This window comes from Bombina bombina, chromosome 8 (genome assembly GCF_027579735.1).
Source record: "Bombina bombina isolate aBomBom1 chromosome 8, aBomBom1.pri, whole genome shotgun sequence".
Classification (NCBI taxonomy): Eukaryota; Metazoa; Chordata; class Amphibia; order Anura; family Bombinatoridae; genus Bombina; species Bombina bombina.
In genome coordinates this window covers 138,614,319-138,634,416 of record NC_069506.1, presented here as the reverse complement: position 1 = coordinate 138,634,416, position 20,098 = coordinate 138,614,319, and the positions used below count along the sequence as shown (strand labels likewise).

Sequence of the window (20,098 nt, the reverse complement as noted above, 5' to 3'; positions counted from 1 at the left end):
ATGCAAAACTGGGGAATGAGTAATAAAGAGATTATCTATCTTTTTAAACAATAAAAATTCTGGTGTAGACTGTCCCTTTAACAGTCAAGAATTTGATGTGATAACAGAAATCTATTTTCTCTATTATAAATAAAATAATTATCTATAGCTGCTTAACACATCACTAGAACATTTGGTTAAGAAGCAGTATATATAATTTTATCGGGTGGGGTAGGGTGGCAAAATGTGTCTTTGGCTGTGTAGCCAAAAATCCTAGCACGGGCCCTGCTTACAGAGCATTTATGTTTTTTCTTGTTCTGGTAGCTCCTCTATCCAGTAGTTGTTCTTTAGTATTAAGATCTGGTCGTAGTAGTACGATATAGCATTTTGGGAGAAATATGCATGACAGTAACCCCAGGCTTGAGGACAACATTGCAAATACTTCCACAGCGGCCATGTATTTCCCCTGGGTGCTCAGATATGCAGGGATAAAAGACAGCCAGACACTTACAAACATCAGCATGCTGAACGTTATAAATTTGGCTTCATTAAAACTATCAGGGAGTTTGCGAGATAGAAAAGCCACCACAAAGCTGATCATCGCCATTATACCCATGTATCCCAACATACACCAGAATGCAGCATTTGAACCTTCATTGCATTCAATAATAACTGTTCCTAATTTAAAGGTTGTGTTCTTCTGCAGGAATGGTGGGAAATGTTGCAGCCAAATGGAACAAATGATCACTTGAAACAATGTTGATACAACTACAATGAAATTTCCCGCCTTTGGACTAACCCATCTTTTTAGGCTACTGTTTGGTTTTGTGGCTCTAAATGCAAGGATTACCATAATAGCTTTAGCCAAAATGCAAGATACACAAATAGTAAATATAATGCCAAATGCAGCTTGTCTGATGAAGCACTCTATGTTTGTCGGCTCACCGATAAAGGCAAAAGGGCACACAACTGTAAAGAGGAGGGAACCTAAAAGGATATAACTGAGATTTCTGTTGTTGGCTTTTACAATTGGGGTGTTTCTGTATTTGATAAAGACAATAAAAACTATGGCTATGAATATTGCTATAGTTACTGCTGATGCACTCAAAGCAGCCCCTAGGGGTTCATCATAGGACAGAAATTCAACTGGCTTTATAATACATTTATCTCCTTCTTCGTTTGGCCAGTAGTCATCAAAGCACTTCAAGCAATAAGCTGCATCTGAAAATAATACAAATAATATAAATAAATATAGTATACATTAGCAATTAAGCACTGCATTGCAAAAGATCATTTTGTTTGCTATAGATAACTATTTTATCTATAATGATAGAGAAAATAGATTTCTGTTATCACATCAAATTCTTGACTGTTAATCTGATTTATTATTTACATGTGCCTAGATTACGAGTTCTGCGCTAGCTTTAAAAAGCAGCGTTAAGGGGTCCTAATGCTGCTTTTTAACACCCGCTGGTATTACGAGTCAGGTAGGTACAGGTGTACCGCTCACTTTTGTTCCGCGACTTTTGGCTACCGCAAATCCCCTTACATCAATTGAATATACTATCTTTTTAATGGGATTTGCCTAATGCTGGTATTACGAGTCTTGGAAGAAGTGAGCGGTACAGCCTCTACCGCCAAGACTCCTACCGCATAAAAAACTCAGCAGTTAAGAGTTTTATGGGCTAACGCCGGAACATAAAGCTCTTAACTACAGTGCTACAAAGTACACTAACACCCATAAACTACCTATGAACCCCTAAACCGAGGCCCCCCCACATCGCAAATACTATAATAAAATTATTTATTATTTAATTATTTATAATTTTAAGTCTAACCCTAACATAAAACGAAATAAAATTACTATAATTAAATAAATTAATCCTATTTAAAACTAAATGCTTACCTATAAAATAAACCCTAATATAGTTACAATATAACTAATAGTTACATTGTAGCTATTTTAGGATTTATATTTATTTTACAGGCAACTTTGTATTTATTTTAACTAGGTACAATAGCTATTAAATAGTTAATAACTATTTAATAGCTACCTAGTTAAAATAATTACAAAATTACCTGTAAAATAAATCCTAACCTAAGTTACAAATACACCTAACACTACACTATCAATAAATTAATTAAATAAATTAACTACAATTATCTAAACTAAAATGCAATTAAATAAACTAAACTATAGTACAAAAAAACCCAAGACTAAATTACAAAAAATAAAAAAATATTACAAGAATTTTAATCTAATTACACCTAATCTAAACCCCCTAATAAAATAAAAAAGCCCCCCAAAATAATAAAATTCCCTACCCTATACTAAATTACAAAAGTAATCAGCTCTTTTACCAGCCCTTAAAAGGGCTTTTTGCGGGGCATTGCCCCAAAGTAATCAGCTCTTTTACCTGTAAAAAAAAAATACAAGACCCCCCCAACATTAAAACCCACCACCCACACACCCCTACTCTAAAACCCACCCGATCCCCCCTTAAAAAAACCTAACACTACCCCATTGAAGATCACCCTACCTTGAGCCATGTTCACCCAGCCGGGCACCGATGGTCATCCGATGGGGCAGAAGAGGACATCCGAACCGGCAGAAGTTTTCATCCTATCCGGGCAGAAGAGGACATCCGGACCGGCAGACATCTTCATCCAGGAGGCATCTTCTATCTTCATCCTTCCGGAGCGCAGCGAAGCCATCTTCTATCCAGCCGACGCGGAGCCATCCTCTTCAGTCGAAGTCCTAATGAAGAATGAAGGTTCCTTTAAATGACGTCATCCAAGATGGCGTCCCTCGAATTCCGATTGGCTGATAGGATTATATCAGCCAATCGGAATTAAGGTAAGAAAAATCCGATTGGTTGATTTAATCAGCCAATCGGATTGAAGTTCAACCAAACGGATTTTTCCTACCTTAATTCCGATTGACTGATAGAATCCTATCAGCCAATCGGAATTTGAGGGACGCCATCTTGGATGACGTCATTTAAAGGAACCTTCATTCTTCATTAGGACTTCGATTGAAGAGGATGGCTCTGCATCGGCTGGATAGAAGATGGCTCCGCTACGCTCCGGAAAGATGAAGATAGAAGATGCCGCCTGGATGAAGATGTCTGTCGGTCCCGATGTCCTCTTCTGCCCGGATAGGATGAAGATTTCTGCCGGTCCAGATGTCCTCTTCTGCCCCATCGGATGACCATCGGTGCCCGGCTGGGTGAACACGGCTCAAGGTAGGGTGATCTTCAATGGGGTAGTGTTAGGTTTTTTAAGGGGGGATCGGGTGGGTTTTAGAGTAGGGGTGTGTGGGTGGTGGGTTTTAATGTTGGGGGGGTTCTTGTATTTTTTTTTACAGGTAAAAGAGCTGATTACTTTGGGGCAATGCCCCGCAAAAAGCCCTTTTAAGGGCTGGTAAAAGAGCTGATTACTTTTGTAATTTAGTATAGGGTAGGGCATTTTATTATTTTGGGGGGCTTTTTTATTTTATTAGGGGGCTTAGATTAGGTGTAATTAGATTAAAATTCTTGTAATATTTTTTTATTTTTTGTAATTTAGTGGTTTTTTTTTTGTACTATAGTTTAGTTTATTTAATTGTATTTTAGTTTAGATAATTGTAGGTAATTTATTTAATTAATTTATTGATAGTGTAGTGTTAGGTGTATTTGTAACTTAGGTTTGGATTTATTTTACAGGTAAATTTGTAATTATTTTAACTAGGTAGCTATTAAATAGTTATTAACTATTTAATAGCTATTCTACCTAGTTAAAATAAATACAAAGTTGCCTGTAAAATAAATATAAATCCTAAAATAGCTACAAATGTAACTATTAGTTATATTGTAGCTATATTAGGGTTTATTTTATAGGTATTTAGTTTTAAATAGAAATAATTTATTTAATTATAGTAATTTTATTTTGATTTATTTAAATTAAATTTAATTTAGGGGGGTGTTAGGGTTAGACTTAGGGGTTAATAACTTTATTATAGTAGCGGCGACGTTGGGGTTAATAATTGTAGGTAGGTGGCGGCGATGTTAGGGAGGGCAGATTAGGGATTAATAAAATTTATTATGGTGTTTGCGAGGCGGGAGTGCAGCGTTTTAGGGGTTAATACATTTATTATAGTGGCGGCGATGTCCAGTCGGCAGATTAGGGGTTAATAATTGTAGGTAGGTGGCGGCAACATTGGGGGCGGAAGATTAGGGGTTAATAAATATAATATAGGTGTCGGCGATGTTGGGGGCAGCAGATTAGGGGTTCATAGGTATAATGTATGTGGCGGCGGTGTCCGGAGCGGCAGGTTAGGGGTTAATAATATAATGTAGGTGTCAGCGATAGCGGGGGCCGGAAGATTAGAGGTTAATAAGTGTAAGGTTAGGGGTGTTTAGACTCGGGGTTCATGTTAGGGTGTTAGGTGTAGACTTAGAAAGTGTTTCCCCATAGGAAACAATGGGGCTGCGTTAGGAGCTGAACGCTGCTTTTTTGCAGGTGTTAGGTTTTTTTCAGCCAGCTCAGCCCCATTGTATCCTATGGGGAAATCGTGCACGAGTACGTTCAGCCAGCTTACCGCTACCGTAAGCAACGCTGGTATTGAGGTGAGAAGTGGAGCAAAATTTTGCTCAACGCTCACTTTCCTGTGGCTAACGCAGCCATTCAGAAAACTTGTAATACCAGCGTTGTTTAAAGGGAACGTTAAGAAAAAAAGGAGCGTTAGCAACGCAAGTTTTTACCGAAAAAACTCGTAATCTAGGCGATGGTTTTTATTTACAAGGTTTTTATTTACAAAGGCCCAGATTACGAGTTTTGCGTTAGAGGCTATGCTGTGCTAACGAGCAGTTTTCCCTCACCGCTCACTTACATGCAGCGCTGGTATTACGAGTTTTCAGAAAAGGCAAGAAGTGTTCTAATCAGCCAATAGAATGCGAGCTCAATCCTATTGGCTGATTGGATCAGCCAATATAATTGAACTTCATTTCTATTGGCTGATTGCATCAGCCAATAAGATTTTTTCTACTATAATTCCGATTGGCTGATAGAATTCTATCAGCCAATCGGAATCTAAGGGACGCCATCTTGGATGACGTCACTTAAAGGAACCGTCATTTAGTAAGAAGACTTCGTTGGAAAATGATGCTCCGCGCCGGATGTCTTGAAGATGGAGCTGCTCCGCGCCAGATGGATGAAGATAGAAGATGCCGTCTGGATGAAGACTTCTACCTGTCTGGAGGACCATTTCGCTCGGCTTGGATGAAGACTTCTCCCGGCTTCGTTGAGGACTTCAGCCCAGCTTGGATGAAGACTTCTCCCAGCTTTGTTGAGGACTTCGGCCCGGCTTGGATGAAGACTTCTCCCGGCTTTGTTGAGGACTTTGGCCCGACTTGGATGAAGACTTCTCCCGGTAAGTCGATCTTCAGGGGGTTAGTGTTAGGTTTTTTTAAGGGTGTATTGGGGGGTTTTATTTTTAGGTTAGGGACTTCGGGCCTGCAAAAGAGCTAACTGCCCTTTTAAGGGCAATGCCCATCCAAATGCCCTTTTCAGGGCAATGGGGAGCTTAGTTTTTTTTAGATAGTATTTTATTTGGGGGGTTGGTTGTGTGGGTGGTGGGTTTTACTGTTGGGGGGGTTGTTTGTATTTTTTTTTTACAGGTAAAAGAGCTGATTACTTTGGGGCAATGCCCCGCAAAAGGCCCTTTTAACGGCTATTGGTAGTCTAGTTTAGGCTAGGGTTTTTTTTTTATGGGGGGGGGGGGGGCTTTTTATTTTAATAGGGCTATTAGATTAGGTGTAATTAGTTTAAATATCTGTAATTTTTTTATTATTTTCTGTAATTAATGTTTTTTTTTTTGTACTTTAGCTAATTTAATTTAATTTAGGTAATTGTATTTAATTTAGTTAATTTATTTAATTATAGTGTAGTGTTAGGTGTTAGTGTAACTTAGGTTAGGTTTTATTTTACAGGTACTTTTGTATTTATTTTAGCTAGGTAGTTATTAAATAGTTAATAACTATTTAATAACTATTCTGCCTAGTTAAAATAAATACAAACTTGCCTGTAAAATAAAAATAACCCTAAGATAGCTACAATGTAACTATTAGTTATATTGTAGCTAGCTTAGGGTTTATTTTATAGGTAAGTATTTAGTTTTAAATAGGAATAATTTATTTAATGATAGGAATATTTATTTAGATTTATTTAAATTATATTTAAGTTAGTGGGTGTTAGGTTTAGGGTTAGACTTAGATTTAGGGGTTAATAACTTTAATATAGTGGCGGCGACGTTGGGGGCGGCAGATTAGGAGTTAATAAATGTAGGTAGGTGGCGGCGATGTTAGGGACGGCAGATTAGGGGTTAATAATATTTAACTAATGTTTGCGAGGCGGGAGTGCAGCGGTTTAGGGGTTAATATGTTTATTATAGTGTCGACGACGTTGTGGGCGGCAGATTAGGGGTTAATACGTGTAGGTAGGTTGCGGCGACATTGGGGGTGGCAGATTAGGGGTTAATAAATATAATGTAGGTGTCGGCGATGTTGGGGGCAGAAGATTAGGGGTTCATAAATATAATGTAGGTGGTGGTGGTGTCCGGAGCGGCAGATTAGGGGTTAATAATTTTATTATAGTATTTGCGATGCGGGAGGTTCTCAGTTTAGGGGTTAATAGGATGTTTATGGGTGTTAGTGTTTTATGTTACAGTGTTGTACCATAAAACTCATAACTACTGACTTTTAAATGCGTTAGGGATCTTGACAGGGTAGGGTGTACCGCTCACTTTTCGGCCTCCCAGGACAGACTCGTAATACCGGCGCTATGGAAGTCCCATAGAAAAAAGACTTTACAAAGTTTACGTAAGTCGTTTTGCGGTAAGGCCAAAGAAGTGTGCGGTACACCTATACCTGCAAGACTCGTAATACCAGCGGGCGTAAAAAAGCAGCGTTAGGACCTCTTAACGCTGCTTTTTTACCCTAACGCACAACTCGTAATCTAGCCAACACTTTTTTGCAAATAAGGACCAGTTTAGTGACATATCTCTTGAAAATCCTGTTGGAATCCATGATCCTGGTCTCATTTATTGTAAACAATTAGGTGTAGATGTAGAAGACCTTGTGCTTATCACATCAAATTCTTGACTGTTAACCCGATTTATTATTTGCAAGGTTTTTATTTACAAGGTTTTTGCAAATCAGGACCCATTTAGTGACCTATCCCTTGAAAAACCTGTTGGAATACATGTTCCTGGTCCCATTTGCTTGTGCTCTGATCTAAGCAATTTCTTTATCATTTTGATCATAAATGTCATCCTAAGTAAGTATTACAGAGGCACTCCGACCTCCCTGGGTGGAATAGAATCAGCTCCCTTTTTAGGTATTTTACTGAAAATTCAAGCAAAATAAATAATGTACATTGCAAATTTGTTTTATTTTATGTAATTAAATATTTTATTCAGATTGATTTGTAAGTTTAATGTCCCTTTGCGCTTTCCAGTACTTTTTAAGAAATCACCACAATCCACAAACCACAGTATGTTTAGGCTGGTATTAGGGTCCTTTCAGTCTCATCATCAAATACCAAATGTACAACCTCTGTACCCCTAAAACATAAAGCTCTCTGTCTACATGTATAAGGATTATTTTTATTTTATTGGAAATAATAGTTGCACAAAGTGTTGGGGTACTTAAAAAGCAGGTACCTATGCAGGTGACTGTAAATAACTGAAGACTTGGTACTCAATAATACCCCTTTGAGGCGACCCACACTTGACCTCAGCCTGATTCAAGAAGTAATTCTGAGAAAGAGTGCATCAATATTGTTTGCATCCAACATTATTCATGTTTTGTGTATAGTCTCTGTTACAAAGCCATAGTGATTCCACCTTCATAGTGAGGTGCTTATAAATGTTTACTATATACTATTGTAACAAGTGCATCCATTTGGGAGATTTCTTTGCAAACCCTTTTACAACTGAGTGTGCTTTAGACAAGGGATGGTTAGGTTTAACTTCTACTTTTTTCTAAGAGTCTTATAGTCTTGCTTGCGTACCTGTTATGTTTGAGATCTCCCCATTGTCACAAGAGATGCAATCAAAGCAGCAAGGAGGTTTTCCATTTTGCATTGTTTTCCTATAACCAGGTGGACAACTGTTACTGCAGACAGACAGAGGAACCTTGAAAATGAACAAAAAATAATATATATATATTTTGGAGAATTCAATATTAAATAACATTTAGTTGTTTTGTGTTCAGTAGATAACCACATGACATATCTGTAATTTTAATCACATGGGAGCTAAACATTATAGCAGCAGGGTTGTTGACACAGAATTTGTTTCTACAGCTTGTGATTTGGCTGAGATTTAGGGGGGTAGTTATCAACGTGTCTACTTTACCTGCCTTCGCCGGTTCAATACGCCCGCCTAAGCTCGCCTACCTTCGCCGCCGCGGACCTGAAAAAATTCGCCTAAGTTATCAAAAAATCTGTCAAAAAGCCACGCACCAAGTACGGGGCGATGAGCAGTGGATTGTGAGAGTTATCACTCATCCGATCTCGCTGCTCTTCGGCTTTTTGACAGATTTCTTGCTAGCCTGTCACTAAGCACCCACACTAAACTACACTGTTCTACCCCCTATACCGGCGCCCCCGGAGCCCCCCGCAACTCAATAAAGTTACTAACCCCTAAACCGCTGCTACTAGACCCCGCCGCAAATATAATAAATGTATTAACCCCTAAACCGCCGCTCCCGGACAACGCCGCAACCTACATTATACCTAGTAACCCCTATCCTGCCCCCCCTATACCGCCGCACTCTATAATAAAGTTATTAACCCCTATCCTGCTGATCCCGCACCTCGCCGCAACTAAATAAATTGTTTAACCCCTAAACCGCCGCTCCCGGACCCCGCTGCAACCTATATTAAATTTATTAACCCCTAATCTGCCCCCCCACACCATCGCCACCTATAATACATTTATTAACCCCTATCCTGCCCCCCACTACTCCGCTGCCACTGTAATAAATTTATTAACCCCCTAAACCCAAGTCTAACACTAAACTAACACCCCCCTAACTTAAATATTAATTAAATAAATCTAAATAATATTTCTATTATTAACTAAATTAATCCTATTTAAAACTAAATACTTACCTTTAAAATAAACCCTAATATAGCTACAATATAAATAATAATTATATTGTAGCTATCTTAGGATTTATTTTTATTTTACAGGCATCTTTCAATTTATTTTAACTAGGTACAATAGCTATTAAATAGTTATTAACTATTTAATAGCTTACCTAGCAAAAATAAAGAGAAATTTACCTGTAAAATAAAAACTTACCTAAGTTACAATTACACCTAACACATCATTAAATTTATCATTAAATAAATTATTCCTATTTAAAACTAAATACTTACCTGTAAAATAAACCCTAAGATAGCTACAATGTAATTAATAATTACTTTGTAGCTATTTTAGGATTTATATTTATTTTTCCGGTTAACTTTGTATTTCTTTTAGCTAGTTAGAATAGTTATTAAATAGTTATTAACTATTTAATAACTACCTAGCTAAAAGAAATACAAAATAACCTGTAAAATAAATCCTAACCTAAGTTACAATTAAACCTAACACTACACTATCATTAAATTAATTAAATAAATTAACTACAAATAACTACAATTAAATACAATTACATAAACTAACTAAAGTACAAAAAATAAAAAAAATAAGTTAGAAACATTTTAAAAATATTACAACAATTTTAAGCTAATTATACCTAATCTAAGCCCCCTAATAAAATAACAAAGCCCCCCAAAATAAAAAAAATCCCTACCCTATTCTACATTTAAAAAGTTCAAAGCTCTTTTACCTTACCAGCCATTAAAAGGGCCTTTTGTGGGGCACGCCCCAAAGAAAACTGCTCTTTTGCCTGTAAAAGAAAAATACAACCCCCCCAACATTAAAACCCACCACCCACATACCCCTAATCTAACCCAAACCCCCCTTAAAATAACCTAACACTAATCCCCTGAAGATCATCCTACCTTGAGTCGTCTTCACTCAGCCGAGCCACCGATGGAACTGAAGAGGAGATCCGGAGCGGCAGAAGTGATCCTCCAAGGGGCGCTGAAGAAATCTTCCATCTGATGAAGTGATCCTCCAGGCGGTGCTGAAGAAGTCTTCCATCCGGGCGATGTCATCTTCCAAGCGGCGCTGAAGAAGTCTTCTATCCGGGCGATGTCATCTTCCAAGCGGGGTCTTCAATCTTCAATCTTCATCCCGCCGACGCGGAACATCCTTCTTTCCCGACGGACTACCGATGAATGAAGGCTCCTTTAAGGGACGTCATCCAAGATGGCGTCCCTTCAATTCCGATTGGCTGATAGGATTCTATCAGCCAATCGGAATTAAGGTAGGAAAAATCTGATTGGCTGATTGAATCAGCCAATCAGATTGAGCTTGCATTCTATTGGCTGATCGGATCAGCCAATAGAATGCGAGCTCAATCTGATTGGCTGATTGGATCAGCCAATCGGATTGAACTTCAATCTGATTGGCTGATTCAATCAGCCAATCAGATTTTTCCTACCTTAATTCCGATTGGCTGATAGAATCCTATCAGCCAATCGGAATTGAAGGGACGCCATCTTGGATGACGTCCCTTAAAGGAGCCTTCATTCGTCGGTAGTCCGTCGGGAAGAAGGATGTTCCGCGTCGGCGGGATGAAGATTGAAGATTGAAGACCCCGCTTGGAAGATGACATCGCCCGGATAGAAGACTTCTTCTGCGCCGCTTGGAAGATGACATCGCCCGGATGGAAGACTTCTTCAGCGCCGCTTGGAGGATCACTTCATCGGATGGAAGATTTCTTCAGCGCCCCTTGGAGGATCACTTCTGCTGCTCCGGATCTCCTCTTCAGTTCCATCGGTGGCTCGGCTGAGTGAAGACGACTCAAGGTAGGATGATCTTCAGGGGGGTAGTGTTAGGTTTATTTAAGGGGGGTTTGGGTTAGATTAGGGGTATGTGGGTGGTGGGTTTTAATGTTGGGGGGGTTGTATTTTTCTTTTACAGGCAAAAGAGCAGTTTTCTTTGGGGCATGCCCCACAAAAGGCCCTTTTAAGGGCTGGTAAGGTAAAAGAGCTTTGAACTTTTTTAATGTAGAATAGGGTAGGGAATTTTTTTATTTTGGGGGGCTTTGTTATTTTATTAGGGGGCTTAGATTAGGTGTAATTAGCTTAAAATTGTTGTAATATTTTTTAAATGTTTGTAACCTATGTTTTTATTTTTTGTAACTTAGTTTTTTTATTTTTTGTACTTTAGTTAGTTTATTTAATTGTATTTAATTGTAGTTATTTGTATTTAATTTATTTAATTAATTTAATGATAGTGTAGTGTTAGGTTTAATTGTAACTTAGGTTAGGATTTATTTTACAGGTTATTTTGTATTTCTTTTAGCTAGGTAGTTATTAAATAGTTAATAACTATTTAATAACTATTCTAACTAGCTAAAAGAAATACAAAGTTACCTGTAAAATAAAAATAAAACCTAAGATAGCTACAATGTAACTATTAGTTATATTGTAGCTATCTTAGGGTTTATTTTACAGGTAAGTATTTAGTTTTAAATAGGAATAATTTATTAAAGTATAGTGTAGTGTTAGGTGTAATTGTAACTTAGGTTAGTTTTTATTTTACAGGTTAATTTCTCTTTATTTTAGCTAGGTAGCTATTAAATAGTTAATAACTATTTAATAGCTATTGTACCTAGTTAAAATAAATTGAAATTTGCCTGTAAAATAAAAATAAATCCTAAGATAGCTACAATATAATTATTATTTATATTGCAGCTATATTAGGGTTTATTTTAAAGGTAAGTATTTAGTTTTAAATAGGATTAATTTAGTTAATAATATAAATATTATTTAGATTTATTTAATTAATATTTAAGTTAGGGGGGGTGTTAGGGTTAGTGTTAGACTTAGGTTTAGGGGTTAATACATTTCTTACAGTGGCGGCGGTGTAGTGGGGGGCAGGATAGGGGTTAATAAATGTATTATAGGTGGCGACGGTGTAGGGGGGCAGATTAGGGGTTAATAAATTTAATATAGGTTGCGGCGGGGTCCGGGAACGGCGGTTTAGGGGTTAAACAATTTATTTAGTTGCGGCGAGGTGCGGGATCAGCAGGATAGGGGTTAATAACTTTATTATAGAGTGCGGCGGTATAGGGGGGGCAGGATAGGGGTTACTAGGTATAATGTAGGTTGCGGCGGTGTCCGGGAGCGGCGGTTTAGGGGTTAATACATTTATTATATTTGCGGCGGAGTCAGGGAGCGGCGGTTTAGGGGTTAATATGTATAGAGTAGCTTGCGGTGGGCTCCGGGAGCGGCCGTTTAGGGGTTAACATATTTATTATAGTGGCGGTGGGCTCCGGGAGCGGCGGTTTAGTTGGGAATAACTTTATTTAGTTGCGGCGGTGTAGGGGGGGCAGATTAGAGGTGTTTAGACTCGGGGTACATGTTAGGGTGTTAGGTGTAGACAGCTCCCATAGAAATCAATGGGATGTCTGGCAGCAGCAAACTTGTACTTTCGCTATGGTCAGACTCCCATTGCTTCCTATGGGATCCGCAGCCTCCAGGGCGGCGGGTTGAAAACCAGGTACGCTGGGCCGGAAAAGTGCTGAGCGTACCTGCTAGTTTTTTGATAACTAGCAAAAGTAGTCAGATTGTGCCGCACTTGTGTGCGGAACATCTGGAGTGACGTAAGAATCGATCTGTGTCGGACTGAGTCCGGCGGATCGAAGTTTACGTCACAAAATTCTACTTTTGCCGGTCTCTAGCCTTTGATAACTAAGGCGAATCAGCCTCGCCACAAATACGTTGCGGAATTCCAGCGTATTTGAGGTTGACGGCTTGATAACTACCCCCCTTAGTCCCTTCTAAGAATTAAAAGCTATAAACTTCCTTATTGCAAACAGCACCTGCAATGGATGCCTTGTGTCACCGTATTTTTCCCTAACTTCTGGACTTCTAGCTAACATTGCCAGGAATCATAAAGTGATTAGTGCTTTACAAAACTGCAATAGGCATTATACCATCAACTTTGCTGTCATCTTTCTGATTACTGCCAGATCCTGCATACTCATTTTAGGCCTACTTATAAAGTTTGTGGTATTATCTAGGAATAAACCACTAAGCAAAATCTAATTCATCAGAGCATTGTAAAACAATATAGCAATATTTGCCTGTACTAAGTACTTATATTTTTACACGGCTATATTGTTTTATAATGAAACACAGAGGTAATGAATGGTACCCAAGAAGTAGATACTAGAGGTAGGCCAGGCATAGAAAATAATTCAAGTAACACAATAAGATAGGTATAAATGTAACCCTTCCTAGCTGATTTTGGATTATATTTACTATTATAAATACTGTTTTTGTTCATTTTTATTATAAAATCTTCATATTTTTAGTGAATACAAATAAGTCAGGGGTATAATAAAGGAAACTGAAGTTAAAAATAATTTACCTTTTTTCTGCCCTCATTCCATATTATTGCACTTTGGTTAATAAAAAGGGCCTGCTCAGGTTTAGATTGAGAGTTGAAATGTCCAACTTTAACAAACGGACTGGATTTTCCTTGTGTTACCTGCCAGTTGATTATGTCATAAATACCAGGAGGATTTCCATTTGTATCATAAAACACTTCATCACCGTTAACATTTGTAAAGTGGACATGCTTTATATAATGGAGGAGCTGAAAGGAAGACAAAAAAATAAATATTAAAGAAAGAAATAACAGGAATATGAGAATGTTTAATAATAATAATAATAATAATAATAATAATAATAATAAATAGAATTGTGATGACTGTGAAAGTTGGTATCTCTATCACCTTTCATTTGAAAAAACAAACATAATTTATTGTAAATTTAATAGGAAACTCAGTGCTGATTTTTGTCATTCTTCTTGTTTGTTTCATTGCTATAATAAAAAAAAAGCCCTAAGTAGTGGGTTATACTTAATTGAAATCATCGCAATATGTATTCATCATTTTAAAATACTATTTATATTTTCTTTCTTTTTTTTTTTTTACTTCATTTGTGCAGGGTCCACTACTTCCTGTCACAGCCCCACAAGGGAGCTGTGGTCTCTACAGAAAGGCAAAGAATATGTCTAACATTTGAAGTGGTTGCTAGTTAACACCTACAATAGCACCAGTGAATTTGCTCAGAGACTTTTACTATCCCACAAATGTGTTTGAAAAACTTGTTATAAGTTGGCTATCCAAGGGTTTTCTTATACACTGGAATTGCTTTGAAAACCCTGTGAAATACCATATTAGACAATTTGCATGGGAATTTTGATGAATTGGAATATATGCATTTTAAAGAACATTCATAAAACCTATAATACACAAGTAATCATTTTTAGCATAATTATAAAAACAATTTGTAATTTGTTCTAGGATGCTAAGAGGAAAAACAAATGGATTATGGAATTCTTAATGGTGCGCAAATTGCCCCTTGCACTATCACCTATCTGCTCCCAAAGACAGATATATAATGGAAAGATACAAGAAATATATAAATTGGTGAGAGTGCGCTAGCAGCAGCAGGGGATGTGTCACTGGTATAGGCAAATATATAAAATCAATAAAGCAAATAAGTGATAAAATACAAACACATTTATATCAATAAACACATAGGTAAAATCCTGAATTGGTTCGATTGTGCTAAACAGCTGCAGGGAATGTGTCACTGATATAGGCAAATGTTGTTTGAATATATTATGAAATCAATAAAGCAAATTTGTTATAAAATATAAACACATTTATTTTAATAAATAAACACATAGGTAAAATCCTGAATTGGTTCGATTGTGCTAAACAGCAGCAGGGAATGTGTCACTGATATAGGCAAATGTTGTTTGAATATATTACGATATCAATAAAGCAAATTTGTTATAAAATACAAACACATTTATTTCAATAAACACATAGGTAAAATCCTAATTTTATGACCGGTCTTAAATATTTAATAACTTAAAGAGTAAAGGCAAGTATTTCAATAATTTAAAAATGCTATTGCATAGAGTTAAAAGAAAATTGCGGATTTACATATACAACTTGTTTGCAAGTTTATAAATATAGTGGTGCACCACTCTTTATGTTGCGGTAGTAGCTGATTAGCTGATATATCACCAATCCACCTTATTATTTTGGTACAAAAGGTTTGACTGTTTGCACACAAAACAAAGTAAAGTCACACTTTGAGAAGAAAAGTAAAAAATATATGTATATATATGAATCGTTTCAATAAACGACTAGTCCCAATTGTATTTTCCTTTAAATATACGTTCCTTGTGCCTGTATAATTTCTTAGTTCTGTAGTTTATAAAGTGCCCAGTTTCATTTTGATGTAATAGTTCGTAGTTGGATCGTGTGTATAATTGGCAATATCGGCTACTTTACCTCTGCATGCCTTTCGGTCTCTTCGTGGGTATGTCTCTTCCACTCACCTTCTGGCATAGGTAACGCTGCAGCCTCGCTGATAGTCGTTTGATGTCACACACCAATTTTTTCTCCTGAAAGTAGATCCGGCTTCCACTCTGCGCAGAGAGTATCTGTAGTTTTGGATGAAGAAAAATAGTGCCAATGTAATCCTTTGCAATCCTTGGTCACTATGTATTCCTTTTGTTGGGCAAAGTTAGATTCCTGTAGGCAGTAGGACCATCAACGCGTTTCACCACTTGCTGTGGCTTTCTCAAAATGGTTTTAGTGAACTTAAAGGTCTCTATTTAAACCTGTTGGTAATCCTTGATTGGTTTAAGAAAGTCAAGCCTCTTTGTAGATGTATCAATTATTTAAGGTGGTATTGGTAGATAACTTTGGTTTTGTTAAGGTGGAAGGTGTGTTTTATAGTGACCTTCTTTATGGCTAGTCAGGAGTGTGATAGATATTCTTCAATTTGCAAACAACTACAAAACATTTTTCATAAGATGGAGTATTGTTTCTTATGTACTAGTATTTTTTAAGTTTCTTCTCAAAGTGTGACTTTACTTTGTTTTGTGTGCAAACAGTCAAACCTTTTGTACCAAAATAATAAGGTGGATTGGTGATATATCAGCTAATCAGCTACTTCCGCAACATAAAGAGTGGTGCACCACTATATTTATAAACTTGCAAACAAGTTGTATATGTAAATCCCCAATTTTCTTTTAACTCTATGCAATAGCATTTTTAAATTATTGAAAAACTTGCCTTTACTCTTTAAGTTCTTAAATATTTAAGACCGGTCATAAAATTAGGATTTTACCTATGTGTTTATTGAAATAAATGTGTTTGTATTTTATACCTATATCAGTGACACATTCCCTGCTGCTGTTTAGCACAATCGAACCAATTCAGGATTTTACCTATGTGTTTATTTATTGAAATAAATGTGTTTATATTTTATAACAAATTTGCTTTATTGATTTCATAATATATTCAAACAACATTTGCCTATATCAGTGACACATTCCCTGCAGCTGTTTAGCACAATCGAACCAATTCAGGATTTTACCTATGTGTTTATTGATATAAATGTGCTTGTATTTTATCACTTATTTGCTTTATTGATTTTATATATTTGCCTATACCAGTGACACATCCCCTGCTGCTGCTAGTGCACTCTCACCAATTTATATATTTATTGTATCTTTCCAAGAGGAAAAACAAACCATAGAGGTAATTTATAACTAATATACTTTGAATTACCTGCCAGGGTTCGAAATTGTGGACTTGGGCACAAGATTTGTTTGCAAAAGGGCCTTTCCCTTCTTCACATGAAATCATTGTATGTATTGCATGTGCAATGCTGTATACTGCATTGAATGCATTGTAGGTGCTACTTAAATCACTTATATCAAGAAAAGGAATATCCTTGCCTAGAAGACTTTCATTTCCTGTACAGACACGAACAAGTTCATTCAGTGTGGCATTGAGGTTCTGGAGACCATTTTTTGTAGGCCACTTGCAGTGAAATGTTTGCTCCCAAAACTCTTGGAGGAAAATATCTTGTGGACTTCTAGAAGGATGAAGATGAGAAAGAAAATTATGGAACCCGGGAATATTTCCTCTTCTAACTGAGAATCCCAAAACCCCCTGGAATGTATTCATAACATTAGTAGGTAAATCAGCAAAAGTTGCCCAGCCATCACTTGCTATCCAAGTTTTTCCTGTGATATTCCTATTGGTTATCTCTATCATTACAGGCTTGAAGATGTAATTGGTTGAGAAAACCACAATGACTGATGTAGTAGACTTGTCAATAATATCCATTATATACATAATCCTGGTTATGGAATATGATGTAGGTATGGTAATAACAAACTCTGTGCAGACACCAGATTTCTCTATTTCTGCTATTAATGTTTGAGTACCCTGAAAGCCATATGTACTGTCCTCAAATATAATGCCAATCCAAGTCCATTTGAAATGCATAATTAATTTGGCAATGGCAAAGGACTGGAAATCATCACTAGGTGTAGTCCGCAGAAAAGAGGGAAACTGAATTTTATCACTTAGTATAGTGGCAGAAGATGCAAAACTTATCTGAAAAAAAAACCCAACACAACAAATAATATATATGTATAGATGGAAATAAAGAAAGGTAGATAGACATTCATACATAATAAATACCAGCTTCAATAAGAATAAAAAGGAGAAAACGGAGCTTAAAATTAGGAGACAGTCCCATATAGATTGACACCATCCAAAGCATACAATTTATACTGCATATGTGGGCACAGTTAAAGGGACATTCATTAAAGTTTCATGATTCAGATAGATACATGCAATTTTAAATAGCTTTACAATAGTTTTTCTATTATCTAATTTTCATTGTTCAAAAGCATATCTAAGTAGGCTCAGGAGCAGCAATGCACAACTGGAAGATAGCTGTTGACTGGTTGCTGCACATATGTATCTTCTCATTGGCTAACTTCCTACTGGATACCAAAAGAATGATCATAGAAGTTAATTTAAAAGTAGATTTTCATGTCTCTTTAAGAAGCAAAAATACTAAAAAAATTTAACAGCAAAAAATAAATACAAATAAATAAAACTGCACAAGGTTATTTTATGTGAAAAACAAATGACCATGTTTTTGCTTAGACACACTTTCTCTTGTAAGGTGTATCCAGTCCACGGATCATCCATTACTTGTGGGATATTCTCCTTCCCAACAGGAAGTTGCAAGAGGATCACCCACAGCAGAGCCGCTATATAGCTCCTCCCCTAACTGCCATATCCAGTCATTCTCTTGCAAGCTCTCAACATAGCTGGAGGTAGTAAGAGGAAAATGGTGTAATATAGTTAGTTTTTTCTTCAATCAAAAGTTTATTGTTTTTAAATGGTACCGGAGTTGTACTATTTTATCTCAGGCAGCATTTAGAAGAAGAATCTGCCTGCGTTTTTCTATGATCTTAGCAGAAGTAACTAAGATCCACTGCTGTTCTCACATATGTCTGAGGAGTGAGGTAACTTCAGAGGGAGAATGGCGTGCAGGTTATCCTGCAATAAGGTATGTGCAGTTTAAGTTTTTCTAGGGATGGAATTTGCTAGAAAAAAGCTGCTGATACCGAATTAATGTAAGTTAAGCCTAAATACAGTGATTTTATAGCGACTAGTATCAGGCTTGCTATCAGAGGTATATACTCTGATTAATGTGCTATATAAAACGTTTGCTGGCATGTTTAATCGTTTTTATATATGCTTTGGTGATAAAACTTATTGGGGCCTAGTTTTTTCCACATGGCTGGCTTGATTTTTGCCTAGAAACAGTTTCCTGAGGCTTTCCACTGTTGTAATATGAGTGGGAGGGGCCTATTTTAGCGCTTTTTTGCGCAGTTAAAATTACAGACAGAGACATTCAGCTTCCCTCAGCAGTCCCCTGCATGCTTTAGAACATCTCTGAAGGGCTCAAAAGGCTTCAAAAGTCATATATTGAGGAAGTTAAAGCCACAGTGGAGCTGTGGCAGTTGTTGTGACTGTTTAAAAAACGTTTTTTTCAATTTGTTAATCCGTTTTTTGTATTAAGGGGTTAATCATCCATTTGCAAGTGGGTGCAATGCTCTGCTAACTTGTTACATACACTGTAAAACTTTTGTTAGTTTAACTGCCTTTTTTCACTGTTATTTCAAATTTTAGCTAAATTTGTTTCTCTTAAAGGCACAGTAACGTTTTTTATATTGCTTGTTTAACTGATTTCAGTTGGACAACATCACGACTGTGGCTTACATCAACCATCAAGGTGGAACCAGGAGTTCCCTAGCGATGTTAGAAGTCTCCAAGATAATTTGCTGGGCAGAGACTCACTCTTGCCACCTATCAGCAATCCATATCCCAGGTGTAGAGAACTGGGAGGCGGATTTTCTAAGTCGTCAGACTTTTCATCCGGGGGAGTGGGAACTCCATCCGGAGGTGTTTTCTCAATTGGTTCATCGTTGGGGCAAACCAGAACTGGATCTCATGGCGTCTCGCCAGAACGCCAAGCTTCCTTGTTACGGATCCAGGTCCAGGGACCCAGAAGCGGCACTGATAGATGATCTAGCAGCGCCTTGGTTCTTCAACCTGGCTTATGTGTTTCCACCGTTTCCTCTGCTCCCTCGACTGATTGCCAAAATCAAACAGGAGAGAGCATCGGTGATCTTGATAGCGCCTGCGTGGCCACGCAGGACCTGGTATGCAGACCTAGTGGACATGTCATCCTTTCCACCATGGACCCTGCCTCTGAGACAAGACCTTCTACTACAAGGTCCTTTCAATCATCCGAATCTAATTTCTCTGAGACTGACTGCATGGAGATTGAACGCTTGATTTTATCAAAGCGTGGCTTCTCAGAGTCAGTCATTGATACCCTTATACAGGCACGAAAGCCTGTCACCAGGAAAATCTACCATAAGATATGGCGTAAATACCTTTATTGGTGTGAATCCAAGAATTACTCATGGAGTAAGGTTAGGATTCCTAGGATATTGTCCTTTCTCCAAGAGGGTTTGGAAAAAGGATTATCAGTTAGTTCTTTAAAGGGACAGATTTCTGCTCTGTCTATTCTTTTGCACAAG

General features: G+C 37.2%; 1 protein-coding gene across 1 annotated transcript in view; it reads right to left on the bottom strand.

Annotated features, from left to right (window-relative positions):
- Positions 1–268: 268 nt before the first annotated feature.
- The window catches only part of LOC128638891 (extracellular calcium-sensing receptor-like), a 33,549-nt gene continuing 13,719 nt past the window's right edge, over positions 269–20,098 (bottom strand). Inside the window, exons 2-5 of the mRNA XM_053691019.1 lie at positions 16,749–17,585; positions 13,517–13,744; positions 8,029–8,152; positions 269–1,200 (exon numbers count right to left, since the gene is read on the bottom strand). Coding sequence (XP_053546994.1) covers positions 269–1,200; positions 8,029–8,152; positions 13,517–13,744; positions 16,749–17,585 — 2,121 coding nt within the window. The remainder of the gene's footprint in view (positions 1,201–8,028; positions 8,153–13,516; positions 13,745–16,748; positions 17,586–20,098) is intronic.